This window comes from Aulostomus chinensis, chromosome 4 (assembly GCF_037954235.1).
Source record: "Aulostomus chinensis isolate RoL2024-O1b breed Wild chromosome 4, RoL_Achi_v1.0, whole genome shotgun sequence".
Lineage (NCBI taxonomy): Eukaryota > Metazoa > Chordata > Actinopteri > Syngnathiformes > Aulostomidae > Aulostomus > Aulostomus chinensis.
In genome coordinates this window covers 29,866,278-29,893,633 of record NC_141323.1, presented here as the reverse complement: position 1 = coordinate 29,893,633, position 27,356 = coordinate 29,866,278, and the positions used below count along the sequence as shown (strand labels likewise).

Here is a 27,356-nt window from a genome sequence, read left to right as displayed (position 1 = left end):
CTTAACATTGGTTGGCTTGTTTTTCTTTTCCAAATAGCCATACTTGAAAGCATAGATCCTCTTCAACAGGCTTTCTTTAGTGATGAAATGTTTCATCAGGTATTCAAAAAGTAACCTGGCCTCATATTGACCAACCCCCTCCAAAATGTCATGCATGATGTCAACAGCATAATTTTCTGAAATACTGCAAAGTGTTCAGAATGCTGTTCCGCTTAATGCCAAATAAGGAGGTTATTGTTGGATCATTTTCCAAAGCAGTAAAATGTTGGTCATTCAAAACTGCAGATCTTAAAGTCAAACACGGGTCATCTTCTGAGAAAACTGACTTTTGACAAATCCACAGAAATGATTTGCACTAAATGACTCCATGAATCCAAGAATGCTGTGCATACCCACGTTATCACCAGTCATTTGTGCAAGAGTGCCACGAACACAGACTTCAGAAAATGGAACAGCAACTCCAGCTGTTTCTAATATTTTCAGGTCTCTTACTAAGGGTTTCAATATTTCATCAATACCATATTTCTTAGCATCTTGTGCATGGAACAATGATACCAGATGAATGTTCATCAAGGCTGAATTCACCCTGGGTGGAAGATTCCTTAAAATGAAGTAAAGACAGACAACTTTATGGATACCTTTTTTTGAACCTGGCGGATTTGCGCACTCCAATTCATCAAAGTACAACTGGAGAGCAAACTTTTCACTTGAAAACAGGGGATGATTTGTGAAGTAGCTTCCATCACACAAGTCCTCATATTTGTCACAGCTAGTAGATTTTTGCATCAATTCACAAATACTTTCATTTGTGAAAATGAACTGCAGTGTTTTAACTATTGAATGCAGATCAATGTGTCAATGATTGGAACTTGCTCCTAGTTTCCAGTTTTGGTGTTTCGTCTGGTATCAAATCTTACACCTAGGCGCTTTTCAACTGCTTGCATGATATCCCATTTTTCTGTGAAATATTTTTCCAACTTGCTATTTGAATTTAAATGGCTGAAAGGATTGTCTGTGTGTTTAAACAACTCTTCAATGGCCGATCTGGCGGGATTGGTGGCTGGTATGAAGTTCAGCACTTGTTCCTGTATATTAGTTTGCAAGTCTCCAACAAATTCCGCCAAGTTCTCAATGGTAGAAAGTACGGCAGTATTTGGTACACCACTTCCTAAAAGTTCGGCAATAATTGATGCACACATGTCCTTGCTGCTTAGTGGCACTGAAGAGCCTTCTTCAATATTTTGGTGTTGTGATGAAGCAGAGGGGGTTTCATCATTGAAGCACTTCAAATTATCGTGCTCTTCAGTGTCATGGCTGACAGGGGTCTGATCTGTCAGACATGGACTGTCAAATGGTGCATGTATCTTAATGAGGTGCCTTCTAAATCCAGAATAACTTGAGAACTGCAAGCAGCATCCTATTTGACCACATTTTCATCTTAAATTTTTCCCTGGATACATTCCATGAATTAGTTTGAGGTGCCTGAACAAGAGCAGAGCTGGACCAAAGGATGACGCACAGAGGAAACATCTCAGCATTTTAGCGACTGCTTGTTCAACAACTTTGCTCTTAACTCTTTGACTCTTGGAGTTTCTTCTGTTGTGCCAATGTCAATGTTGTACAGTGTAGTCTGCAAAAATGTGTACAGGCTGGAGAGAGCATCATCATATTTCAGACTGAAAACAAAATGAGACTTGAACGGCTCATCAAATGCACCCAAAGATGTACTTGACTGACATGGAAGAAGCTTTCCATCCAAGACTATGTAGAAGCTGAAAACCTGTGCTCGTGAGGTTCCTCTGGCCAAAAGATATGGCTGGGGGTTTCGCTCTGTGGTAAGGTGGCCCTCCAAGCTCTGGCACGCCTGAAACACAATGAGAAGCACTGTCACATAAGCAGTTAACTAGAAAAAAATGTTACAAAATACTGGAAAAGATCACGTGGCTTTTACAAACCTTCTGAAATAGAACTAAATGATCTGCAGCCTCTGCAACACTGATCTTTTTTGGCCGCTTACGTCCAGCTGGTTGAGGTGTAAGCAGATGCAGCAAGACAAGAAGGGAGGCCATGTCACTGTCCCACTCTGCAGACAAAAATCAACATATATTTTACCTAAGAATATCTTTCTCTACATTTTAAAAGAAAAACAGGCGACAGTAATAATCAGATATACTCCCATTTGCTTAAAAATGTATGCTAACTTATGATATCGCAAACAAACCCTTAACAACATACGACCTGGCTCATCATCAGCAGTGTCAGACTCTTCATTTAGGGCAGAGTTGAGGTGTTTTTTCAGAAGAGGTGTCTGTCTCAGGCTCCTGGCCTCTCGGATGATCTTGTCTTTAAAGCAGGTGGTCCACTTTTCCAGGAACCTGGATGAAATCTCTCATCCAAACATCAGCAAGAAATCCTGCAAAATCTAATGTAAAGCGGAGGGAACAACCATTACAATCATATCAATTGAATAAAATTTATTTTAAGAAATATTATTCAAATCGTATTTGTTTCCTACCAGTCCTTTAGTGTCCAAGAAACGAGGGAACATTTGGAGAATGTCTGCTGACTGCTGTGGATCATGGATCATCTGTTGGCGATAGAGGAATGTTTCTCTCATCTTCTGGAAGACTAAGTCACAGTCAGTTGTGTGGTGAAGATGAGACATTGCTTCCGTGCAGCCATCTCCTGATTGCTGGTCATCAATGGGACCAACTGTCCTTGACGATGTGGGACCTCCTTTACGCATCACTTTGTTGTGGGAAGTTGATGCAGTTTTAGACTGACGTTGAACTAGGGCTGAACGATTTATCGTTTTCTGATCGAAATTGCGATTTCAGATAACGTGATCATGTGATCGCCAAAGCTGCGTTTTTTTTTGCAGTGCTCCTGACTGACCCAGGATCTGTTGTGTCAACTATTTTACACATACATGCCGTCTCCTTACCATCCTGCCAAACTCACCAATCAGAAGCGGCTTGCTGCTGGTGGACAGGTCACGCTAACCAATCAGTATAACCTGCTCCACCTGCTCTTTAATTTCTGAAATGGCTTCAGCTGGACCACAAGCGGCGTTAGGGGATTTAATCCCCAAGAAAAACAGCACGTCGGTCATTTGGGAGTATTTCGGGTTTGAGGCTGCAGACATGCACCAGAAACAGGTACTGTGCAAAACCTGCCACGCTAAAGTTGCAACATCCAGCGGAAACACAACCAATTTATACCGGCACTTGAAAAATCACCACAGGCATTTGCATGACGAGTGCATGACAAAAAAGTCCGGTGAAAGGTCTGGCGAAGATACTACTTGGGCCCATAGTAGCAAACAGACTACAATTACAGCATCTTTTGCCAGTGTAACTCCGTATGATAAGAGCAGCAGAAGACACCGGGAAATAACGACTGCCATAACACACTACATTGCGAAGGACATGGTGTCTGTTAACACTGTCACCAAAGACGGATTTAAAAACCTCCTCCGCACGCTGGACAGAAGATATGTGATTCCCTCTCGCACCTACTTCAACCAGGTTACCGTCCCACAGCTGTACGCGGAGTGTAAAGAAAAAGTGGTAACAGAGCTGAAAAATGTGGAGTATTATGCCACAACTACTGATAGGGGGTGAAGCAGAACGACCGAGCCATATCTTAGTTGGACTGTATATTTCGTAAATGAAAACTTGGAGTTGAAAAGTCGCTGCCTGCAGACAGCATACTTTCCCACTGACCACACCGGAGAGAATATTGCCCTGGGTTTGCGAGTGTGTCTGTCAAACTGGGGTCTGAAAGAAGAGGACCAGACGTGCATCACAACGGATAATGCAGCAAACGTCATCAAAGCTGTGGAACTTAATCAATGGACCAGACTTCAATGTTTTGGACACAGGCTGTATCTTGCAATTGGTAAGTGTAAGAGTGTGTGTGTGTTTAATTTATCCATTCATACGGGTTTAATATGATGTGTGCGTGTTTTCAGTATAGTCCGTATAGCTTTTCTCTTAATGTTTTTCTTTGAAACCCTTACAAATACCAACTTTGAATAATTAATATAACAGATTATTTATCATCAATAGTAGATGATGAATAGTGTGTACATAACAGTATTTGTCATCTACAATTGATTTGATCAATTTTTTTCCTTACTGTTGTCTATAATGACTTTGTTTTAATTTGTTCTCTTGCTAGAAAATCTGCCTTGCAAAAGTTTACCATTATGATCCTTACATTTTCAGCCTGTAATTCTCATTTAATGTTGTTCTTTTTTTGTCCAGAAAATGCTGTTAAAGATGATGCAAGAGTTCAACGGGCAACAGGACTTTGCAAACAGATGGTTGTCTTCTCTCATAGCTGGAAAAAGAAAACAGCACTGAAAAAGGCACAGCAAGAATTAAATGTACCAGAGCACTCACTGATAACAGAATATCCGACGAGATGGGGCTCAAGGCAAAAAATGATCGGGAGGGTGTTGGCGCAGAGCAAGGTGTTGTCTCAGGTCCTGTCTGAAGACAAGAAGACACGTCACTTGGTCCCCACTTGGCAGGACACAGATGTCCTTGAATCGATAAACAATGCCCTTGCTCCTCCTCAGGAGTTTACAGATGCCCTGTCCGGTGAAGCCTATGTAAGTGTGTCATACCTGAAGCCAGTTCTCCATCTCCTGAGAACATCAACCCTGACTGAAAGGGACGAGGACACAGATCTTACCAAGAAAATCAAATCAAGAGCTCTTGGCTACATTGAAGATAAATACAGCGACCCAGCCACACAGGAGCTACTGGACATTACTTCTTTCCTTGATCCTAGATTCAAGACTGACTACACAAGTGCAGAGAATGTCCCAGACATCAAAGAAAGAGAGTGAAGATTGAAATGGAACAGGTGGCACAAAAGGTAACTTGTCCTGTTTCTTTGTGTAGTTCAATAATACAAAATGCCACATCAAATCCAATATTTACATATTACACTTTTTAATGTTTACATAGAATGCCCAATTGCTCTAAATCGCAGACTGCAAAACTTTGACAGCTCTTATCTCTGTGTTTTGCAGGAAAAGAGGGCTCGTGTCAGCACCACTGATCCCATGCCCCAGGGTGCAGCAGAGGCAGAGCCATCCACCACAGGGAAGGGGAAGCGGACATTGGGGGGCTTCTTCAAGAGCAAGGCTGTCCCTCCTTCTTCCACTACGCAGCTGGAGGATGCCATGAAAGCTGAACTGGACAACTACCTGATGACTCCTACTATTGATGGAGAGGACGATCCACTGGCCTGGTGGAGAGTGCAAAATGTAAACTTTCCATGGCTGAGCAAAGTGGCTCGTAAATTCCTATGCATACCAGGTACCAGTTCGCCATCAGAGATTTAGTGCCAGTGGCAATGTTGTCACATGTCAGCGCTCATGTCTAAAACCATCAAAGGTTGACATGCTGGTTTTCTTGACAAAAAAATCTGTAAAGAGTGACGTAGAGATGTCAGGAAAGCAAGTATTATTGTTGATTTAGTACTTGAGATTTTATTTGTTTGATCTGCACTTCACCCTGACTTGTGGCGTCAGCCTTTTGTTTAAAAAAAGATATTTGCTATTTTTGCTATATTGTTTAAAGAATAGATTTGCAATATTTGGTCGCTGCTGAGCCATAAATGAACAACCCACCTATTGTAATGTCTGACATTTTTCAGAAGGGAAGAGGTAGGGTTATTTTATTTTAGCAAGTTATTTTATTACCATTACTTTTCAGTTTCACTTACTGTAAAAAGAGAGTCCAGGTTTCTTAATGTAGGGTTGAATAAAGTACTTTCACTGCTGCTATAGATGTTGATAAGCTAGCTCCCTTGAGCCATAAAAGACTGACCTTGACCTCTCCCTACTTGAGTGTAAGGCTGTTGGGCAAGATCATTTGGTAATTGTTGAATTTAGTTTTTTTGGGGGGGGGGGGGATTTTGTATTTTATTTAACTTTTTTAACTTAACACAACTAAGGATTTTTTTGCACTACTTTAAGTTAACAGCCAAAGAGGGCTCTTTAGTTTCAGTTGTAATGACTGCCGTTGGTCAAGGACTTCATAGAATGTACATGCATGCTTCTTGTCAATAAATCCATTTGAAATCAATTCTTAACTTTAGTTTTCATTCTTGCATTAGAGTAATGGCATTTAATGTTTTAATGCTATGATGTAATTTTGTCATGTTTGTAAATGTTACTGTACATGGTGAATATTGCACTGAAGCTTGATTTGAAGAAAATCGAAATCGCAATATCTGCCAGAAAAATGGCAATTATATCTTCTAAGATCGTTCAGCCCTACGTTGAACTGTCTTCACCCTCCACTCAAGAAAACCTGTGTTGCTCTGGATGTCATAGAAATGTTCCTGAAATAATATCTGGTTAGAGTTCTGACATTTTAAAGTTTCAAAGGAAAGCAAATGGTAAAATTCTGAAAAAGATCAGGATTTCACACTGTATTTACAATGCAAACTCACATATCCCTTTTTTGAGTATGGATCCTTCAAAGATGGGAAGAGTAACACAATCCCAAGAGCATGAAACTCCTTGGTTGTTTTGGCTACTGCTCTCCTAAAATACATAAATATTGTTTGTGAAAAGATTCTTTCCTTCACTGAAAAAAAGAACATTTAGGTACCAGCATCAAGCTTCTTACCCTTCCTTTTCACGCATGTGAGCCACAATGATGTTCACCATTAATGGGCGAGTTGAATCTTTCAAACTCCCCGTGTCTTCATACTCCTTAATCACGGTCATCCCTGCTGGCTTTGAGCTCGGAATCTGCTCCACCACCTAATTGGAATAGATTTTTAAAAAGATCAAAAGAATTAGCGACCAAAAGTACTGATCATTTCTTCAGGAAACATCAATCTGTCACAAAAAAATATCATTTAGGATGAGGCTTTCAAGATCTGTAGCCCCTGAGTTTAATCTGCATCCTAAGTTACGCTAACCAACTAGCAAACTGTCAAGTATGTAAATCACTACACTTACACTTCTTGCACGGGTGCTGTCCATATCAGGGTGAGCAAGTTGATATCCAGCATCACTTGTGTCGCTTCTTGGGCTGCTTAAGCTTGTGATGGACAGTGTATCTGTTAGACTGGAGGAGGAGGATCCTTCACCTGGCTGCAGAAGTGCCAAATCTGAGGATAAAAACCCCATCAGTGTATAAGGCATAAACCTGATCACCAAAATCAACATTACTACTTGCTATCAACAGAGAATAGTTACTTAGTATTTCATTCTGTACGTGATAACATTCCCTACCACATGGTTTGAGTGTTATATACTCGGCCAGGTCTGCACTGTCAGTGTTGTCCTTGAAAAGGTCTGGTGGTTGGAGGTCTGAAAAGCAGACATTTGGTTGTGCTTTTTTTAAATATCCAATTATTTTGATTAAAAAAATTAAACACTGACACATTTCTTTCAAAGGGAACATTTTTCTCAAGAATATCATCACTTCATAATGATAAAACAGAAACTGACACCACTTTACCATCATCAGTGCAGATGACGAAGCAGACATCTTTAACAGTCGCAAGCTCCAGAGAGACGTCCTCATCCACCTCTATTCCCTGGTCATCTGTGGTTTTCAGCATTGTCTCTTCTGGTATGAGAAATTTCTGATGAACTGAAGCATGACAAGCAACACTCCATTAACACATTGTCATTAAAGCCCCATGAATTACTCAATTCAAAATGAACCTAACTTACCCAAACCGATGAAATCGGAGAAGCTGATTTCATCAGTTTAACACATTTCCTTGTCCCTTTGTATTTCACCTTTATCAACATCTTGAGCACTTAAGGGAAAAAGGAGTTTTAATATAGACATTAATAGCAAAGAAAGGATTGTAACTGTAACAGTCTGTCTGTGTTGGGGCTGTTACGGTATATAATGCATTATTTTAATCATTTTTTAAGTAAAGGAGGCCCAGTGTGGTGTAGGCAAAAATTATATTTTGAGAGGGCCAATAAAAAATTGGGTGGGCTATCTTTTCCCATTTAAAAACATTTGCCAGTAGAAAAAAAGACACTGGCAGACTGAAGAACAGCAACATTTTGTGTAAAAAAATCTGCTTTTGCTCAGCATAGCCAATTTCCAGAGCTAGTAATCCAATGTCTGCACACAACAGCACTCTAAACCATGAACTCTTATCACTGGTGTTCTCCATTAGCTTAGTCTGCATTTAATCACATTATTTAGCACGACTAGCCGACCGTGTTTTCACCATTTGATTCACAATTACAGTACGTCACGGTCGCGTTGCTTGTCAAAGCTTTTCGTGGTAAATGTGAAGCGTTAATGTTACCTGTCAGGTTCCTCTCGTGAAGGCCCCGGTGTCCTGTCACGCAGCCTTCGAGCCGCGGCGTGTCCAGTCCGATGTTGTGACAGAAGTTCGTCTAAAAACGACACGCGCAGGAAATAAAAAATAAACAACCGAACGTGAAGCGAGCAAAACTACTTTTTAACGACACCAGACGGAATGACAAGAGCCAGTGTTCATTTAATACGTGAAATATGAGCACGACTGGAAGAAGCTCGCTTACCCAGTTGCCTCACTGATGACGTTCTGCAAGAGTTGGAAAATTGAAGTTCTTCCTTACAAGTCACTTAGTCCTGGCCAGTATTCAGTTTGATAGCACATAAATCGAAACATATCAACATTAAGAACGGTTTAAGAGGTACAATTGCTCACGTACCTGTCTCTGTATAAGTAGGAGCGAGAGAAACGTTGAATGAACTCTGGGGTGGAGGTGATTCACTGCCCTGAACACCCAGTGAATGTACGACTTTTCCCACACTGCTTCAGAGTATCAGTTAACACGAGCTGGAGTCTCAATGTGGGAATAAACTCCAAAATTTTTACTCCTTCACTGCTTTGTGTCAAACTCCAGATTTTTTCACTCAGAAATTTGCTGTGCATGCAGCCCCCTTGAAACATTACTATTTATGTCTTTAATGCATCAAAACCTTTATTTTTCTGGGGTTTTGAGTGGTTCTGGGTCATGAATCAAAATTTAAATTGGACAAAAATGTCATGCAGGGTCACTGGGGCCGCACGTTTCATGTTCTTGTAGGAATTTTTCAACAAGTCATCATTAATCAATCAGAAGGACCCACAGAGTATATGTATTGCGCTGTTCAAAATCTGGAGAGGACACCTTCCAGTTGGTTGAAAAGAATTTATTCAGATTAACAGGAAAGAATACAGAGCTCTGGAGATCGTCTTCCCCTATGCTGGAGTCAGCATACTCAGATGCGTCGTCCCTGGCGTTGGGGCAAGAAGTCCAACGATCTAACTATCTTCTCCAGTTTTTATGTGTTACAGGGAGGTGCTTATGTGATCGCTTCTGCGTGCAAGTGTGTATTTTTGATCTTCATGTGTGTTGCAGGATCTTCTGTCTGACCCCATGCCAGTCCCTTCTGGTCCATCGTGGCCTTGTTGTTGCAGCTGTGAAGATTAAAACCTCTTTCCGATTTACGGCCATGCTCTTATCTTTCACGGCCTCATCCCACCATGGAAATTCTTGTGGACTCTGTTCTGACTTAATTGGCTTGAGGGAGTGATGCTAGCATGAGCCTCACTCCCGCTATTCCCTGTTGTGACCTTTTCACCTGTCCACTCTAAACAGTCTGGTCTGTGCTTCACTGCTGATAGGAAGTGTTTTTCTGTTGTCTTATATCTTGGAATGTCGATCTGTGTTGTCTCCAGTATTTATAAGTTCCTTCCTAGAGTCACAATGGCACCAAATAATCCTGGTGCTTTGGAGATTTGTGGGACCCCTCTGTAAAACACCTTTTACTACTACCAGATGTTCACGAGGTCAAATAAGGTGACTTGCAGCTAAGTCATCGATTCTGCCTGGGATGCATAAGCAGGAGATCCCGGTACCGCTACTAACACGAAAGAAGTACATTGATGAACTAAATACAGTGTTGGAAGCTTTTCTACCTCTTTGGGAACTGCCACAGAAACATCTTTATTACAACTGCCTTGTGTGTCCTACACTCTATTTTAAGTGAATGTATGTATAAATTTAACTACAGTTTAAGCAAATATATATAAATTTGTCTACATTCTCAACAGATTAAAAGTGTAGAGTGTGTGACATGTGGTGTGTTTGTCAGGAGCTTTCAAGACCAAAGTTGTTGACACACAAAAGAAAGAAATATGTCAAAGATTGTTCATTTTTATGAGATAAACTGAAAATTGGTTGCAGAGTGACGACAAAAATGGAGAAATCCTCCTCTTCATGACTCAGTCAAAACCACTGACACACACACACACACACACACACACACACACACAAATAGTTTGTGTGTGTGAGAATATAAAAAAAATCTACTGTGCGTCAATGAAGATAAATTGTTGAATATCAATCCTCTACTCATGCTCATGGGAGTGTAGTTGTTGTGGCCGAGTGGTTAAGGCGATAGACTAGAAATCCATTGGGGTCTCCCCGCGCAGGTTCGAGTCCTGCCAACAACGTTAAACTGCTGTTCCAGAGGAAACAACATCTGCTCTTACTGTAGGTCCATGTGTCAAAGGTTTTCTTTCAAGGGCTGTAGCAGCTGATGATGAGGGAGAGAGAGAGGATTGGGAGCATGTTGTCTTGTCTCAACCATTCTGGTGTTGACCAAAATCTTTGTTGATACTCCAGTGGTGGTGAAGGTGATGGAAATGTTCCAAGTGGGACGGTTCCATGTTCAACCAGTTTCATCTGGAACTGAGGTGGAGCTTAGGGTTACGTAGGAATTGGTTTGGTTTAGTCCCTGGGAATGTCAGTTGGTGTGTGTGTGTGTGTGTGTGTGTGTGTGTGTGTGTGTGTGTGTGTGTGTGTGTGTGTGTGTGTTTACATGCAGACTTTCCCTTGTGACAGCTGATTTGGTTTGGAATCCATCTTAGTCAGGACATTTTGAGAAATTCTATCATGTCGTTGTAGTTATTTTGATTTACAACACTAGAAAAAAAATCATCTCCCCTCCAAAAACCCTCCTCTTCAACTTTGTACCCAAGTTGTCTCCTCATCAGGCACCACAGGATCCAGGAGGTTCAGTTAAAACAAGTCATTAGAGATTTAATAAACATTTTGTCCATTTGACATCAGGACTGCTCCCAGATCATCTCAATGAGCTCATCCCTGCACCAGAGTACCGCCCAAGTTCATCAAGGACAGCAAACATGAGCAGGTCTAGTTTCACCTCCATCTTTGGAGGTTGTTGAATTTCCTCCTGAGGACCGTCAGGCTGTTTCCTTACTTTGCTGTGACACAACAGCAGACAGCATAAGGACTGCTGCAGTGCACTTGGTAAAATCACCATCTGTAGACTGGACCAATATGCTGATGTGATCCTTTGATTAGTTTAGGATCAGTCAGAGATCAAAGACTGAAGCAGGAGATCAATGCACAGAATTCAGAGATTAATGCACAGAATTCAGAGATCAAAGATAGAATTCAGAGATCAAAGACTCCTGGAGCATTGCCCTCTCTTGTCTTTGGTCCTGGATGTTACTGAATGTTTTACACATTTCTTTTGAAGAAAAAACTTGCATGACATTTCAAGGAGTTTTTCCTGCCAATACAGGACAACACCCACTCACAAACCAGTGCTGGACAAGTTCCTTCAAAGCTGTAATGCCTTATTTCTTACTTGTTACTGTCATTTTAAAATAATTGGTTCCATTACGATTGTGTCTGCCAGTTCTTGGTGACTGTACAGGAGGTCTGGGGACCGCAGGGCCACAACAAGCCCATTTCCTCAACTCTCCATTTAGTACAGAGGTCCCCAAGTATGGACCAGTGAGGATAAATGTGATCGTGGAGAAGTCCTTTTGTTCTTCAACTTGTCCAACTTGATGGTGAGTCTCCTTTTATCAAGGATTACTGAATGCTTGTGTTATTTGTGGCATTGTTAACACTTTATAAACCCTTCATTCAGAGCTGTAAAGAACCTTTAACCTCATATCCCAGACATCAAAGTGGGCCACTAACTGGTGAGATGAAGCTATGCTATGCTGCTACATTCTGAAGAGGTAAAGTCGCAGGTTCTGAGAGTGATGGCTAACCCGGATGTGTTCATCTCCTACTTTAATATCAGCGTCCCAACTTGGAGCTCTGACCACCTCCAGCTTTTTGTTCCTGTTTCTGCTTCAGTCAACAGGGAACTCAAACCTGCAATAGAATCATCAACAACAATGGAATAGAAAACAGAGGAAGAAAAAATATCATAAACTTACAAAGCTGAGAAATGTTCATGAAGAATAAATGCACACATTATGATTGAGGCCAGAAAGTAAAACTCCACACCAAATGTGTTTTGACATGTAGGGATAATGAACTTGAATGTGTTGAAATAGCAGATAAATGAATCCACTATCACACAACAAGATGATGACCCACTATCACAAGATGGCGTCACAGATCCTGATGCTCTGAGCAGGAAACACCAAGCAAAACATGACTAAAAAGCTCCTGTTGTTCCCTCCATGAAAAACTGTGGCACTGATGAGAAGAAGGATCCCAGCGTCCTCTGAGGATCCATCGCCGCACCATTCGGTAGAAGGATGATAGGGTCGGCACCAGGAGAAACCCTTGTGTCTCCGATGCAGGGAAGATGGAGCACTGAAGAGGCCACATTGTGGCGTCCTAAAGAGGACATTTGGTGGAGCCTGAGACAGCAAACATCATGCCGCCCTTCATCAGAAGAACCACAGCACTTCAGTCACGTGACTGAAGTCATCCATTCATGTCAGTGATGTCACTTGGCAGGACTGTCATTGCCGTCTCATTCTTGAAAAGAATCCAGACTCCACATGTGGCTCCCATGATAACTGATGGACCTCTGGTTGGAGGCTGGACGATGATGTTTGGTCTGGGGGGGTTAAGATTGTGGGGGCTGTTTCAGTTCTTGTGCTGAAGGCTTTCACCATGACAGTCAGACTCTCATCTGTCCTTCATGTTCCCTCAAATGTGCAGTGTGTCCTCACACTCTGAAATTTAGCCTGAAAACTCTTCATGAAAAGCAGGAGACTCAGAGTCTCTGTGGCTCAATCGGTCAGCGCGCTGTTTAGTGTTGAACAAACTGTCATCATCAAAAGTAGAAGTGTTCTTGTCTTGCCACTGTGAGAGAAAAGTGACCAACAATAATTTCATGCGGCATACAATTAACAAAAGACCACAAATAACACTGGTCAAGTTAATTTTATTGATATTGCACCAAATCACAAAAAAAGTTATCCCATGACACTTTAAAGATAGAGCAGGTCCAGTACCAAACTCCTTTAATGAATCTACACCCAACAATTCTCCATCAGCAAGCACATCCTGCAAAAACAGTGACAAAAACCTTCCTTTTAACAGGCAGGAAAATCGAGCAGATCCAGGCTCAATGGGGACGGCCTTCTGCTTTGACCGGTTGGGGGGAAAGAGAGCAGGAGAGCGGGGCAGAGACAAAGACAGATAATGGAGGACGACAGATATGTAGAAGCAAAGAAAGGGACAGAGATAAAGGGAGAGAGAGACACTGATGGACAGACGGTGATGCGAGCAGGTGGAGCTACAGGTGGCAGCTTGAGCCTCTTCAGATCTGCTGCCTCCTCCAGCAGCACCCAGGTCTGGCATGAGGGGAGCCTGAAGGCTTCAGAGAAGGAGACAAGTCAGTAATACGTATGAGTATAATTTATGTATGACACATATAGGAGGACAGAGAGGAGTAGAGAGAAGCCCAGTGCACTGCATCTGCCATCTGTCTACTTCAAATTAACCACTGCATGACATTCAATTTCAAAGCTGCGGAAAGGCGCTTCAAGAAAAGGTGTGTGAGGGAAGCTCGCTCATGCTGGTCCCCAAAGACTCAAAGCTGCCCTTTCCTCACAAAGAAACAAAAAAGCTTACAGCACCTGGTATTCCCAGGCGGTCTCCCATCCAAGTACTAACCAGGCCTGACCCTGCTTAGCTTTCAAGATCAGACAAGATCAGGCGTGTTCAGAGTGGTATGGCCGTAAGCCCTTGACTCTGACACACATGGGCTCTATATCCATTTCACTCACTTTACAACCTCAGAAAAAAAGTGATGCGCAACAGCCTCAGGGTCTTTTCACACGCCAAATCGGTGTCCTGTCAATAAAAGAAAAGAATGTTGATGTCATCGAGAAAAAAGTACTGCATCTGCCATCTGTCTTCTTTAAATAAACCACTTCATGACATTCCATTCCAAAGCTTCGGAGGGCGCTTCAAGAAAAGGTGTGTGAGGGAAGCTCGCTCATGCTGGTCCCCAAAGACTCAAAGCGGCCCTTTCCTCACAATGAAACAAAAAAGCTTACAGCACCTGGTATTCCCAGGCGGTCTCCCATCCAAGTACTAACCAGGCCTGACCCTGCTTAGCTTTCAAGATCAGACAAGATCAGGCGTGTTCAGAGTGGTATGGCCGTAAGCCCTTGACTCTGACACACATGGGCTCTATATCCATTTCACTCACTTTACAACCTCAGAAAAAAAGTGACGTGCAACAGCCTCACGGTCTTTTCACACGCCAAATAGGTGTCCTGTCAATAAAAGAAAAGAATGTTGATGTCATCTCGAGAAAACTACTGCATCTGCCATCTGTCTACTTCAAATTAAACGCTGCATGACATTCAATTTCAATGCTGCGGAAAGGGGCTTCAAGAAAAGGTGTGTGAGGGAAGCTCGCTCATGCTGGTCCCCAAAGACTCAAAGCTGCCCTTTCCTCACAATGAAACAAAAAAGCTTACAGCACCTGGTATTCCCAGGCGGTCTCCCATCCAAGTACTAACCAGGCCCGACCCTGCTTAGCTTCCGAGATCAGACGAGATCGGGCGTGTTCAGAGTGGTATGGCCGTAAGCCCTTGACTCTGAAACACATGGGCTCTATATCCATTTCACACACAGTACAACCTCAGAAAAAAAGTGATGCGCAACAGCCTCAGGGTCTTTTCACACGCCAAATCGGTGTCCTGTCAATAAAAGAAAAGAATGTTGATGTCATCGAGAAAAAAGTACTGCATCTGCCATCTGTCTTCTTTAAATAAACCACTTCATGACATTCCATTCCAAAGCTTCGGAGGGCGCTTCAAGAAAAGGTGTGTGAGGGAAGCTCGCTCATGCTGGTCCCCAAAGACTCAAAGCGGCCCTTTCCTCACAATGAAACAAAAAAGCTTACAGCACCTGGTATTCCCAGGCGGTCTCCCATCCAAGTACTAACCAGGCCCGACCCTGCTAAGCTTCCAAGATCAGACAAGATCGGGCGTGTTCAGAGTGGTATGGCCGTAAGCCCCTGACTCTGACACACACGGGCTCTATATCCATTTCACTCACTTTACAACCTCAGAAAAAAAGTGATGCGCAACAGCCTCAGGGTCTTTTCACACGTCAAAAAGGTGTCCTGTCAATACAAAGAAAAGAATGTTGATGTCATCGAGAGAAAAGTACTGCATCCTCCATCTGTCTACTTCAAATTACACGCTGCATGAGATTCCAATTCAAAGCTGCAGAAAGGCGCTTCAAGAAAAGGTGTGTGAGGGAAGCTCGCTCATGCTGGTCCCCAAAGACTAAAAGCTGCCCTTTCCTCACAAAGAAACAAAAAAGCTTACAGCACCTGGTATTCCCAGGCGGTCTTCCATCCAAGTACTAACCAGGCCTGACCCTGCTTAGCTTCCGAGATCAGACGAGATCGGGCGTGTTCAGAGTGGTATGGCTGTAAGCCCTTGACTCTGACACACATGGGCTCTATATCCATTTCACACACTTTACAACCTCAAAAAAAAAAGTGATGCGCAAAAGCCTCAGGGTCTTTTCACACGCCAAATCGGTGTTCTGTCAATAAAAGAAAAGAATGTTGATGTCATCGAGAGAAAAGTACTGCATCCTCCATCTGTCTACTTCAAATTACACGCTGCATGAGATTCCAATTCAAAGCTGCAGAAAGGCGCTTCAAGAAAAGGTGTGTGAGGGAAGCTCGCTCATGCTGGTCCCCAAAGACTCAAAGCGGCCCTTTCCTCACAATGAAACAAAAAAGCTTACAACACCTGGTATTCCCAGGCGGTCTCCCATCCAAGTACTAACCAGGACGGACCCTGCTTAGCTTCCGAGATCAGACGAGAACGGGCGTGTTCAGAGTGGTATGGCCGTAAGCCCTTGACTCTCACACACATGGGCTCTATATCCATTTCACTCACTTTACAACCTCAAAAAAAATGTGATGTGCAAAAGCCTCATGGTCTTTTTACACACCAAATAGTTGTCCTGTCAATACAAAGAAAAGAATTTTGATGTCATCTAGAGAAATGTACTGCTTCTGCCATCTGTCTACTTCAAATTACACACTGCATGACATTCCATTCGAAAGCTGTGGAGGGCGCTTCAAGAAAAGGTGTGTGAGGGAAGCTCGCTCATGCTGGTCCCCAAACACTCAAAGCTGCCCTTTCCTCACAATGAAACAAAAAAGCTTACACCACCTGGTATTCCCAGACGGTCTCCCATCCAAGTACTAACCAGGCAGGACCCTGCTTAGCTGTCGAGAGCAGACGAGTTCAGAATGGTATGGCCGTAAGCCCCTGACTCTGACACACATGGGCTCTATATCCATTTCACTCACTTTACAACCTCAGAAAAAAAGTGATGCGCAACAGCCTCAGGGTCTTTTCACACGCCAAATACGTGTCCTGTCAATAAAAGAAAAGAATGTTGATGTCATCGAGAGAAAAGTACTGCATCTGCCATCTGTCTTCTTCAAATGAACCACTGCATGACATTCCATTCCAAAGCTGCGGAGGGCGCTTCAAGACAAGGTGTGTGAGGGAAGCTCGCTCATGCTGGTCCCCAAAGACTCAAAGCGGCCCTTTCCTCACAATGAAACAAAAAAGTTTACAGCACCGGGTAGTCCCAGGCGGACTCCTATCCAAGTACTAACCAGGCCCGACCCTGCTTAGCTTCCGAGATCAGACGAGATCGGGCGTGTTCAGAGTGGTATGGCCGTATGCCCTTGACTCTTACACACATGGGCTCTATATCCATTTCACTCACTTTACAACCTCAGAAAAAAAGTGACGTGCAAAAGCCTCATGGTCTTTTCACACGCCAAATAGGTGTCCTGTCAATACAAAGAAAAGAATGTTGATGTCATCTAGAGAAAAGTACTGCATCTGCCATCTGTCAACTTCAAATTAACCACTACATGACATTCCATTCCAAAGCTGCGGAGGGCGCTTCAAGGAAAGGTGTGTGAGGGAAGCTCGCTCATGCTGGTCCCCAAAGACTCAAAGCTGCCCTTTCCTCACAAAGAAACAAAAAAGCTTACAGCACCTGGTATTCCCAGGCGGTCTCCCATCCAAGTACTAACCAGGCCCGACCCTGCTTAGCTTCCGAGATCAGACGAGTTCAGACTGGTATGGCCGTAAGCCCCTGACCCTGACACACATGGGCTCTATATCCATTTCACTCACTTTACAACCTCAGAAAAAAAGTGATGCGCAACAGCCACAGGGTCTTTTCACACGTCAAATAGGTGTCCTGTCAATACAAAGAAAAGAATGTTGATGTCATCGAGAGAAAAGTACTGCATCCTCCATCTGTCTACTTCAAATTACACGCTGCATGAGATTCCATTTCAAAGCTGCAGAAAGGCGCTTCAAGAAAAGGTGTGTGAGGGAAGCTCGCTCATGCTGGTCCCCAAAGACTAAAAGCTGCCCTTTCCTCACAAAGAAACAAAAAAGCTTACAGCACCTGGTATTCCCAGGCGGTCTTCCATCCAAGTACTAACCAGGCCCGACCCTGCTTAGCTTCCGAGATCAGACGAGATCAGGCGTGTTCAGAGTGGTATGGCCGTAAGCCCTTGACTCTTACACACATGGGCTCTATATCCATTTCACTCACTTTACAACCTCAAAAAAAATGTGATGTGCAACAGCCTCACGGTCTTTTCAAACGTCAAATAGGTGTCCTGTCAATAAAAGAAAAGAATGTTGATGTCATCTAGAGAAAAGTACTGCATCTGCCATCTGTCGACTTCAAATTACACGCTGCATGACATTCAATTTCAAAGCTGCAGAAAGGCGCTTCAAGAAAAGGTGTGTGAGGGAAGCTCGCTCATGCTGGTCCCCAAAGACTCAAAGCTGCCCTTTCCTCACAAAGAAACAAAAAAGCTTACAGCACCTGGTATTCCCAGGCGGTCTCCCATCCAAGTACTAACCAGGCCCGACCCTGCTTAGCTTCCGAGATCAGACGAGATCAGGCGTGTTCAGAGTGGTATGGCCGTAAGCCTTTCACTCTTACACACATGGGCTCTATATTCATTTCACTCACTTTACAACCTCAGAAAAAAAGTGACGTGCAAAAGCCTCACGGTCTTTTCAAACGCCAAATAGGTGTCCTGTCAATACAAAGAAAAGAATGTTGATGTCATCTAGAGAAAAGTACTGCATCTGCCATCTGTCTACTTCAAATTACACGCTGCATGACATTCAATTTCAAAGCTGCAGAAAGGCGCTTCAAGAAAAGGTGTGTGAGGGAAGCTCGCTCATGCTGGCCCCAAAGACTCAAAGCTGCCCTTTCCTCACAAAGAAACAAAAAAGCTTACAGCACCTGGTATTCCCAGGCGGTCTTCCATCCAAGTACTAAACAGGCCCGACCCTGCTTAGCTTCCGAGATCAGACGAGTTCAGACTGGTATGGCCGTAAGCCCCTGACTCTGACACACATGGGCTCTATATCCATTTCACACACTTTACAACCTCAGAAAAAAAGTGATGCGCAACAGCCTCAGGGTCTTTTCAAACGCCAAATACGTGTCCTGTCAATAAAAGAAAAGAATGTTGATGTCATCGAGAGAAAAGTACTGCATCTGCCATCTGTCTTCTTCAAATGAACCACTGCATGACATTCCATTCCAAAGCTGCGGAGGGCGCTTCAAGAAAAGGTGTGTGAGGGAAGCTCGCTCATGCTGGTCCCCAAAGACTCAAAGCGGCCCTTTCCTCACAATGAAACAAAAAAGTTTACAGCACCTGGTATTCCCAGGCGGTCTTCCATCCAAGTACTAACCAGGCCCGACCCTGCTAAGCTTCCGAGATCAGATGAGATCGGGCGTGTTCAGAGTGGTATGGCCGTAAGACCTTGACTCTTACACACATGGGCTCTATATCCATTTCACTCACTTTACAACCTCTAAAAAAAATGTGATGTGCAACAGCCTCACGGTCTTTTCAAACGTCAAATAGGTGTCCTGTCAATAAAAGAAAAGAATGTTGATGTCATCTAGAGAAAAGTACTGCATCTGCCATCTGTCTACTTCAAATTACACGCTGCATGACATTCAATTTCAAAGCTGCAGAAAGGCGCTTCAAGAAAAGGTGTGTGAGGGAAGCTCGCTCATGCTGGTCCCCAAACACTCAAAGGTGACCTTTCCTCACAATGAAACAAAAAAGCTTAAAGCACCTGGTATTCCCAGGCGGTCTCCCATCCAAGTACTTACCAGGCCCGACCTTGCTTAGCTTCCGAGATCAGACAAGTTCAGACTGGTATGGCCGTAAGCCCCTGACCCTGACACACATGGGCTCTATATCCATTTCACTCACTTTACAACCTCAGAAAAAAAGTGATGCGCAACAGCCTCAGGGTCTTTTCACACGTCAAATAGGTGTCCTGTCAATACAAAGAAAAGAATGTTGATGTCATCGAGAGAAAAGTACTGCATCCTCCATCTGTCTTCTTCAAATTAACCACTGCTTGACATTCCATTTCAAAGCTGCAGAAAGGCGCTTCAAGAAAAGGTGTGTGAGGGAAGCTCGCTCATGCTGGTCCCCAAAGACTAAAAGCTGCCCTTTCCTCACAAAGAAACAAAAAAGCTTACAGCACCTGGTATTCCCAGGCGGTCTTCCATCCAAGTACTAACCAGGCCCGACCCTGCTTAGCTTCCGAGATCAGACGAGATCGGGCGTGTTCAGAGTGGTATCGCCGTAAGCCCTTGACTCTGACACACATGGGCTCTATATCCATTTCACACACTTTACAACCTCAGAAAAAAAGTGATGCGCAACAGCCTCAGGGTCTTTTCACACGCCAAATACGTGTCCTGTCAATAAAAGAAAAGAATGTTGATGTCATCGAGAGAAAAGTACTGCATCTGCCATCTGTCTACTTCAAATTAACCACTGCATGACATTCCATTCCAAAGCTGCGGAGGGCGCTTCAAGAAAAGGTGTGTGAGGGAAGCTCGCTCATGCTGGTCCCCAAACACGAAAAGCTGCCCTTTCCTCACAAAGAAACAAAAAAGCTTAAAGCACCTGGTATTCCCAGGCGGTCTCCCATCCAAGTACTAACCAGGCCCGACCCTGCTTAGCTTCCGAGATCAGACGAGATCGGGCGTGTTCAGAGTGGTATGGCCGTAAGCCTTTCACTCTTACACACATGGGCTCTATATTCATTTCACTCACTTTACAACCTCAGAAAAAAAGTGACGTGCAAAAGCCTCACGGTCTTTTCAAACGCCAAATAGGTGTCCTGTCAATACAAAGAAAAGAATGTTGATGTCATCTAGAGAAAAGTACTGCATCTGCCATCTGTCTACTTCAAATTACACGCTGCATGACATTCAATTTCAAAGCTGCAGAAAGGCGCTTCAAGAAAAGGTGTGTGAGGGAAGCTCGCTCATGCTGGCCCCAAAGACTCAAAGCTGCCCTTTCCTCACAAAGAAACAAAAAAGCTTACAGCACCTGGTATTCCCAGGCGGTCTTCCATCCAAGTACTAAACAGGCCCGACCCTGCTTAGCTTCCGAGATCAGACGAGTTCAGACTGGTATGGCCGTAAGCCCCTGACTCTGACACACATGGGCTCTATATCCATTTCACACACTTTACAACCTCAGAAAAAAAGTGATGCGCAACAGCCTCAGGGTCTTTTCAAACGCCAAATACGTGTCCTGTCAATAAAAGAAAAGAATGTTGATGTCATCGAGAGAAAAGTACTGCATCTGCCATCTGTCTTCTTCAAATGAACCACTGCATGACATTCCATTCCAAAGCTGCGGAGGGCGCTTCAAGAAAAGGTGTGTGAGGGAAGCTCGCTCATGCTGGTCCCCAAAGACTCAAAGCGGCCCTTTCCTCACAATGAAACAAAAAAGTTTACAGCACCTGGTATTCCCAGGCGGTCTTCCATCCAAGTACTAACCAGGCCCGACCCTGCTAAGCTTCCGAGATCAGATGAGATCGGGCGTGTTCAGAGTGGTATGGCCGTAAGACCTTGACTCTTACACACATGGGCTCTATATCCATTTCACTCACTTTACAACCTCTAAAAAAAATGTGATGTGCAACAGCCTCACGGTCTTTTCAAACGTCAAATAGGTGTCCTGTCAATAAAAGAAAAGAATGTTGATGTCATCTAGAGAAAAGTACTGCATCTGCCATCTGTCTACTTCAAATTACACGCTGCATGACATTCAATTTCAAAGCTGCAGAAAGGCGCTTCAAGAAAAGGTGTGTGAGGGAAGCTCGCTCATGCTGGTCCCCAAACACTCAAAGCTGACCTTTCCTCACAATGAAACAAAAAAGCTTAAAGCACCTGGTATTCCCAGGCGGTCTCCCATCCAAGTACTTACCAGGCCCGACCTTGCTTAGCTTCCGAGATCAGACAAGTTCAGACTGGTATGGCCGTAAGCCCCTGACCCTGACACACATGGGCTCTATATCCATTTCACTCACTTTACAACCTCAGAAAAAAAGTGATGCGCAACAGCCTCAGGGTCTTTTCACACGTCAAATAGGTGTCCTGTCAATACAAAGAAAAGAATGTTGATGTCATCGAGAGAAAAGTACTGCATCCTCCATCTGTCTTCTTCAAATTAACCACTGCTTGACATTCCATTCCAAAGCTGCGGAGGGCGCTTCAAGAAAAGGTGTGTGAGGGAAGCTCGCTCATGCTGGTACCCAAAGACTAAAAGCTGCCCTTTCCTCACAAAGAAACAAAAAAGCTTACAGCACCTGGTATTCCCAGGCGGTCTCCCATCCAAGTACTAACCAGGCCCGACCCTGCTTAGCTTCCGAGATCAGACGAGATCGGGCGTGTTCAGAGTGGTATCGCCGTAAGCCCTTGACTCTGACACACATGGGCTCTGTATCCATTTCACACACTTTACAACCTCAGAAAAAAAGTGATGCGCAACAGCCTCAGGGTCTTTTCACACGCCAAATACGTGTCCTGTCAATAAAAGAAAAGAATGTTGATGTCATCGAGAGAAAAGTACTGCATCTGCCATCTGTCTACTTCAAATTAACCACTGCATGACATTCCATTCCAAAGCTGCGGAGGGCGCTTCAAGAAAAGGTGTGTGAGGGAAGCTCGCTCATGCTGGTCCCCAAACACTAAAAGCTGCCCTTTCCTCACAAAGAAACAAAAAAGCTTACAGCACCTGGTATTCCCAGGCGGTCTCCCATCCAAGTACTAACCAGGCCCGACCCTGCTTAGCTTCCGAGATCAGACGAGATCGGGCGTGTTCAGAGTGGTATGGCCGTAAGCCTTTCACTCTTACACACATGGGCTCTATATTCATTTCACTCACTTTACAACCTCAGAAAAAAAGCGACGTGCAAAAGCCTCACGGTCTTTTCAAACGCCAAATAGGTGTCCTGTCAATACAAAGAAAAGAATGTTGATGTCATCTAGAGAAAAGTACTGCATCTGCCATCTGTCTACTTCAAATTACACGCTGCATGACATTCAATTTCAAAGCTGCAGAAAGGCGCTTCAAGAAAAGGTGTGTGAGGGAAGCTCGCTCATGCTGGTCCCCAAAGACTCAAAGCTGCCCTTTCCTCACAAAGAAACAAAAAAGCTTACAGCACCTGGTATTCCCAGGCGGTCTTCCATCCAAGTACTAAACAGGCCCGACCCTGCTTAGCTTCCGAGATCAGACGAGTTCAGACTGGTATGGCCGTAAGCCCCTGACCCTGACACACATGGGCTCTATATCCATTTCACTCACTTTACAACCTCAGAAAAAACGTGATGCGCAACAGCCTCAGGGTCTTTTCAAACGCCAAATACGTGTCCTGTCAATAAAAGAAAAGAATGTTGATGTCATCGAGAGAAAAGTACTGCATCTGCCATCTGTCTTCTTCAAATGAACCACTGCATGACATTCCATTCCAAAGCTGCGGAGGGCGCTTCAAGAAAAGGTGTGTGAGGGAAGCTCGCTCATGCTGGTCCCCAAAGACTCAAAGCGGCCCTTTCCTCACAATGAAACAAAAAAGTTTACAGCACCTGGTATTCCCAGGCGGTCTTCCATCCAAGTACTAACCAGGCCCGACCCTGCTAAGCTTCCGAGATCAGATGAGATCGGGCGTGTTCAGAGTGGTATGGCCGTAAGACCTTGACTCTTACACACATGGGCTCTATATCCATTTCACTCACTTTACAACCTCTAAAAAAAATGTGATGTGCAACAGCCTCACGGTCTTTTCAAACGTCAAATAGGTGTCCTGTCAATAAAAGAAAAGAATGTTGATGTCATCTAGAGAAAAGTACTGCATCTGCCATCTGTCTACTTCAAATTACACGCTGCATGACATTCAATTTCAAAGCTGCAGAAAGGCGCTTCAAGAAAAGGTGTGTGAGGGAAGCTCGCTCATGCTGGTCCCCAAACACTCAAAGGTGACCTTTCCTCACAATGAAACAAAAAAGCTTAAAGCACCTGGTATTCCCAGGCGGTCTCCCATCCAAGTACCTACCAGGCCCGACCTTGCTTAGCTTCCGAGATCAGACAAGTTCAGACTGGTATGGCCGTAAGCCCCTGACCCTGACACACATGGGCTCTATATCCATTTCACTCACTTTACAACCTCAGAAAAAAAGTGATGCGCAACAGCCTCAGGGTCTTTTCACACGTCAAATAGGTGTCCTGTCAATACAAAGAAAAGAATGTTGATGTCATCGAGAGAAAAGTACTGCATCCTCCATCTGTCTTCTTCAAATTAACCACTGCTTGACATTCCATTTCAAAGCTGCAGAAAGGCGCTTCAAGAAAAGGTGTGTGAGGGAAGCTCGCTCATGCTGGTCCCCAAAGACTAAAAGCTGCCCTTTCCTCACAAAGAAACAAAAAAGCTTACAGCACCTGGTATTCCCAGGCGGTCTTCCATCCAAGTACTAACCAGGCCCGACCCTGCTTAGCTTCCGAGATCAGACGAGATCGGGCGTGTTCAGAGTGGTATCGCCGTAAGCCCTTGACTCTGACACACATGGGCTCTATATCCATTTCACACACTTTACAACCTCAGAAAAAAAGTGATGCGCAACAGCCTCAGGGTCTTTTCACACGCCAAATACGTGTCCTGTCAATAAAAGAAAAGAATGTTGATGTCATCGAGAGAAAAGTACTGCATCTGCCATCTGTCTACTTCAAATTAACCACTGCATGACATTCCATTCCAAAGCTGCGGAGGGCGCTTCAAGAAAAGGTGTGTGAGGGAAGCTCGCTCATGCTGGTCCCCAAACACGAAAAGCTGCCCTTTCCTCACAAAGAAACAAAAAAGCTTAAAGCACCTGGTATTCCCAGGCGGTCTCCCATCCAAGTACTAACCAGGCCCGACCCTGCTTAGCTTCCGAGATCAGACGAGATCGGGCGTGTTCAGAGTGGTATGGCCGTAAGCCTTTCACTCTTACACACATGGGCTCTATATTCATTTCACTCACTTTACAACTTCAGAAAAAAAGTGACGTGCAAAAGCCTCACGGTCTTTTCAAACGCCAAATAGGTGTCCTGTCAATACAAAGAAAAGAATGTTGATGTCATCTAGAGAAAAGTACTGCATCTGCCATCTGTCTACTTCAAATTACACGCTGCATGACATTCAATTTCAAAGCTGCAGAAAGGCGCTTCAAGAAAAGGTGTGTGAGGGAAGCTCGCTCATGCTGGCCCCAAAGACTCAAAGCTGCCCTTTCCTCACAAAGAAACAAAAAAGCTTACAGCACCTGGTATTCCCAGGCGGTCTTCCATCCAAGTACTAAACAGGCCCGACCCTGCTTAGCTTCCGAGATCAGACGAGTTCAGACTGGTATGGCCGTAAGCCCCTGACTCTGACACACATGGGCTATATATCCATTTCACACACTTTACAACCTCAGAAAAAAAGTGATGCGCAACAGCCTCAGGGTCTTTTCAAACGCCAAATACGTGTCCTGTCAATAAAAGAAAAGAATGTTGATGTCATCGAGAGAAAAGTACTGCATCTGCCATCTGTCTTCTTCAAATGAACCACTGCATGACATTCCATTCCAAAGCTGCGGAGGGCGCTTCAAGAAAAGGTGTGTGAGGGAAGCTCGCTCATGCTGGTCCCCAAAGACTCAAAGCGGCCCTTTCCTCACAATGAAACAAAAAAGTTTACAGCACCTGGTATTCCCAGGCGGTCTTCCATCCAAGTACTAACCAGGCCCGACCCTGCTAAGCTTCCGAGATCAGATGAGATCGGGCGTGTTCAGAGTGGTATGGCCGTAAGACCTTGACTCTTACACACATGGGCTCTATATCCATTTCACTCACTTTACAACCTCTAAAAAAAATGTGATGTGCAACAGCCTCACGGTCTTTTCAAACGTCAAATAGGTGTCCTGTCAATAAAAGAAAAGAATGTTGATGTCATCTAGAGAAAAGTACTGCATCTGCCATCTGTCGACTTCAAATTACACGCTGCATGACATTCAATTTCAAAGCTGCGGAGGGCGCTTCAAGAAGAAATGTGTGAGGGAAGGTCGCTCATGCTGGTCCCCAAAGACTCAAAGCTGCCCTTTCCTCAAGCTGAAGTTAAAAGAATTGCAAATTAATCCTTCACAGGTACTTGTTCACAGAGATGGATGAAATAAAAATTGAATATATTCTAGTATTATAAAAATACAATGAACAAAATTATTAACAATGAGTAAGAGGATTTTCAAAACAAAATAAACAGTGTCTTTCTTGGTTCTGAACTTTCGTTTCAATGAAAATAAAAATCTTTTTTAGTTAGATAGTTTCACATAAAATACCCTCAAGTCATCCTTTACACCTCAATTGTAAGGAAAAAGTTTCCTCTACAAAAGATAACCCTTTAGTTTTTTTAAAATATACATCATATTTAATCCCTTTCAGAATCCTTAAGTTACCTTCTAAAACGGTATTCTTTAATTTACAACAACTAAAACTCAATATTTTACCTGTGGGCACACACACATTCATATGAAACACCTTAAATTAAATTTTTACCTGTTTCAGGCCTGTTTATTGAAGCTCGTGTGCGGTCGGGGCTTCACAACTGTAATGGCCGCTTCACTCGCAGCTGAGCACACAATAAAAGCAAGTGCATGTGTATGTTAGTCCTCACAAATCCAGGGTTTTATTAGAAGGGGGAGAACGGGAATGGAGGATGAGAGTCTGAATGGTAATGGCAATGGCGGTGGAAGTCACAATCCAAACACTCACACGCAATGGCGGGACAGCGAAAGTCACGAAGAAGAAAACACAGCAGGACAGGGCACAGCAGAACAGCAGAGCCATCGGATGGAAACCCGTCTCTCTCTCTCCAATGTCCGTCTCCTTCAAGCATATTATCTTAATTTAGCCACAATTATCAAACATTATCTCGTGTCGAATTCGCATTACCTTTACTTTCGCTACAAAAATATTACAACGCTAAAGCTACGATCTGCTGGCACATTAGCACGGAATGCTATCCCTAGCTAGCACGTCGCTAACCATGTACACATCCAGTCTCTTTTCACTATAACAGTTAGATAAAGCGCAAATACAGGCATAAATATTCACCTCTCGAAGGTCACACAGAACTTTACATCAGGACCACCAGTCGTCGACCTCCAAAATAAACTTAAATGCTCTCCACACAAACGATGCCTCCCCTCTTAACTTTCTGATCATTGCCTCTGTTTCTCTCCCCATGCGCGCTAACTACTCACCTCACAAACCTGCGCCACTAGTCCCACCCCTTACACAGTAACTTTCCTCTCATTGGCTTTTGCGGTCTTAATACACCCAAAGATAAGACAGGAATGAAATGATTGACAGGTAACAATTGAGGTTTCATATAAACACGGCTTCTTCCCCTCTCCTTATTCTCAGATCACTGATCTTTTACAGACTCAGAAAACTTAAAGACCTTTATATGAATTTATTTTTTAACTGTAAATAGTTTTACTTTTTAAATGTTACATATTATATTTATGCTTTTAACCTGCTCACATTATAACCAATTTTAAAGATCATGAACTCTATTTATTTTTGAACTTTTTAACACATCTTTTTATGCTTTTTATGCGATGTAATTTATTTGATTTTTGTACAGGGCTACGTGTTGTATGA

General features: G+C 43.6%; 1 protein-coding gene, 1 long non-coding RNA gene, 16 other non-coding genes and 9 pseudogenes across 18 annotated transcripts; 2 read left to right on the top strand and 25 right to left on the bottom strand.

Annotated features, from left to right (window-relative positions):
- Positions 1–3,428: 3,428 nt before the first annotated feature.
- LOC147266018 (E3 SUMO-protein ligase ZBED1-like) lies at positions 3,429–5,918 on the top strand. The gene is made up of 4 exons (XM_086202350.1): positions 3,429–3,544; positions 3,629–3,900; positions 4,269–4,887; positions 5,045–5,918. The coding sequence occupies exons 1-3, from the start codon at positions 3,429–3,431 to the stop codon at positions 4,856–4,858; spliced, it is 978 nt and encodes a 325-aa protein (XP_086058476.1). The 3' UTR covers positions 4,859–4,887; positions 5,045–5,918.
- Positions 5,919–10,412: 4,494 nt separating this feature from the next.
- Positions 10,413–10,494, top strand: trnas-aga (transfer RNA serine (anticodon AGA)). The gene has a single exon. It is a non-coding gene; the product is annotated as a tRNA-Ser (tRNA).
- A 2,754-nt stretch (positions 10,495–13,248) lies between these two features.
- On the bottom strand, positions 13,249–26,491 carry LOC147265992 (uncharacterized). Its single transcript, XR_015112515.1, has 3 exons — positions 26,465–26,491; positions 26,247–26,319; positions 13,249–13,643 (listed from the first exon to the last, which is right to left on the bottom strand). It is a non-coding gene; the product is annotated as an uncharacterized LOC147265992 (long non-coding RNA).
- LOC147266016 (5S ribosomal RNA) lies at positions 13,894–14,012 on the bottom strand (annotated as a pseudogene).
- LOC147266015 (5S ribosomal RNA) lies at positions 14,322–14,440 on the bottom strand (annotated as a pseudogene).
- On the bottom strand, positions 14,751–14,869 carry LOC147266014 (5S ribosomal RNA). The gene has a single exon (XR_015114147.1). It is a non-coding gene; the product is annotated as a 5S ribosomal RNA (ribosomal RNA).
- On the bottom strand, positions 15,179–15,297 carry LOC147266013 (5S ribosomal RNA). Its single transcript, XR_015115195.1, has one exon. It is a non-coding gene; the product is annotated as a 5S ribosomal RNA (ribosomal RNA).
- LOC147266012 (5S ribosomal RNA) lies at positions 15,609–15,727 on the bottom strand. The gene has a single exon (XR_015114176.1). It is a non-coding gene; the product is annotated as a 5S ribosomal RNA (ribosomal RNA).
- On the bottom strand, positions 16,039–16,157 carry LOC147266011 (5S ribosomal RNA; annotated as a pseudogene).
- LOC147266010 (5S ribosomal RNA) lies at positions 16,886–17,004 on the bottom strand (annotated as a pseudogene).
- LOC147266009 (5S ribosomal RNA) lies at positions 17,315–17,423 on the bottom strand (annotated as a pseudogene).
- Positions 17,735–17,853, bottom strand: LOC147266008 (5S ribosomal RNA). Its single transcript, XR_015113204.1, has one exon. It is a non-coding gene; the product is annotated as a 5S ribosomal RNA (ribosomal RNA).
- LOC147266007 (5S ribosomal RNA) lies at positions 18,164–18,282 on the bottom strand. Its single transcript, XR_015115599.1, has one exon. It is a non-coding gene; the product is annotated as a 5S ribosomal RNA (ribosomal RNA).
- Positions 18,593–18,701, bottom strand: LOC147266006 (5S ribosomal RNA; annotated as a pseudogene).
- Positions 19,011–19,129, bottom strand: LOC147266005 (5S ribosomal RNA). The gene has a single exon (XR_015115340.1). It is a non-coding gene; the product is annotated as a 5S ribosomal RNA (ribosomal RNA).
- LOC147266004 (5S ribosomal RNA) lies at positions 19,861–19,979 on the bottom strand. Its single transcript, XR_015113162.1, has one exon. It is a non-coding gene; the product is annotated as a 5S ribosomal RNA (ribosomal RNA).
- On the bottom strand, positions 20,289–20,407 carry LOC147266003 (5S ribosomal RNA). The gene has a single exon (XR_015113302.1). It is a non-coding gene; the product is annotated as a 5S ribosomal RNA (ribosomal RNA).
- On the bottom strand, positions 20,718–20,826 carry LOC147266002 (5S ribosomal RNA; annotated as a pseudogene).
- LOC147266001 (5S ribosomal RNA) lies at positions 21,136–21,254 on the bottom strand. Its single transcript, XR_015115339.1, has one exon. It is a non-coding gene; the product is annotated as a 5S ribosomal RNA (ribosomal RNA).
- Positions 21,985–22,103, bottom strand: LOC147266000 (5S ribosomal RNA). Its single transcript, XR_015115577.1, has one exon. It is a non-coding gene; the product is annotated as a 5S ribosomal RNA (ribosomal RNA).
- On the bottom strand, positions 22,413–22,531 carry LOC147265999 (5S ribosomal RNA). Its single transcript, XR_015114136.1, has one exon. It is a non-coding gene; the product is annotated as a 5S ribosomal RNA (ribosomal RNA).
- LOC147265998 (5S ribosomal RNA) lies at positions 22,843–22,951 on the bottom strand (annotated as a pseudogene).
- On the bottom strand, positions 23,261–23,379 carry LOC147265997 (5S ribosomal RNA). The gene has a single exon (XR_015115338.1). It is a non-coding gene; the product is annotated as a 5S ribosomal RNA (ribosomal RNA).
- On the bottom strand, positions 24,111–24,229 carry LOC147265996 (5S ribosomal RNA). Its single transcript, XR_015113161.1, has one exon. It is a non-coding gene; the product is annotated as a 5S ribosomal RNA (ribosomal RNA).
- Positions 24,539–24,657, bottom strand: LOC147265995 (5S ribosomal RNA). The gene has a single exon (XR_015113301.1). It is a non-coding gene; the product is annotated as a 5S ribosomal RNA (ribosomal RNA).
- On the bottom strand, positions 24,968–25,076 carry LOC147265994 (5S ribosomal RNA; annotated as a pseudogene).
- Positions 25,386–25,504, bottom strand: LOC147265993 (5S ribosomal RNA). Its single transcript, XR_015115337.1, has one exon. It is a non-coding gene; the product is annotated as a 5S ribosomal RNA (ribosomal RNA).
- Positions 26,492–27,356: the final 865 nt, after the last annotated feature.

Bases quoted from the DNA above. Each gene is read 5' to 3' on its own strand.
- LOC147266018 (XM_086202350.1), top strand. From the start codon at position 3,429: ATGGTGTCTGTTAACACTGTCACCAAAGACGGATTTAAAAACCTCCTC. The intron at 3,545-3,628 runs GTACGCGGAGTG...GGGGTGAAGCAG, and splicing joins CAGGTTACCGTCCCACAGCT to AACGACCGAGCCATATCTTA. The intron at 3,901-4,268 runs GTAAGTGTAAGA...TTTTTTGTCCAG, and splicing joins CAGGCTGTATCTTGCAATTG to AAAATGCTGTTAAAGATGAT.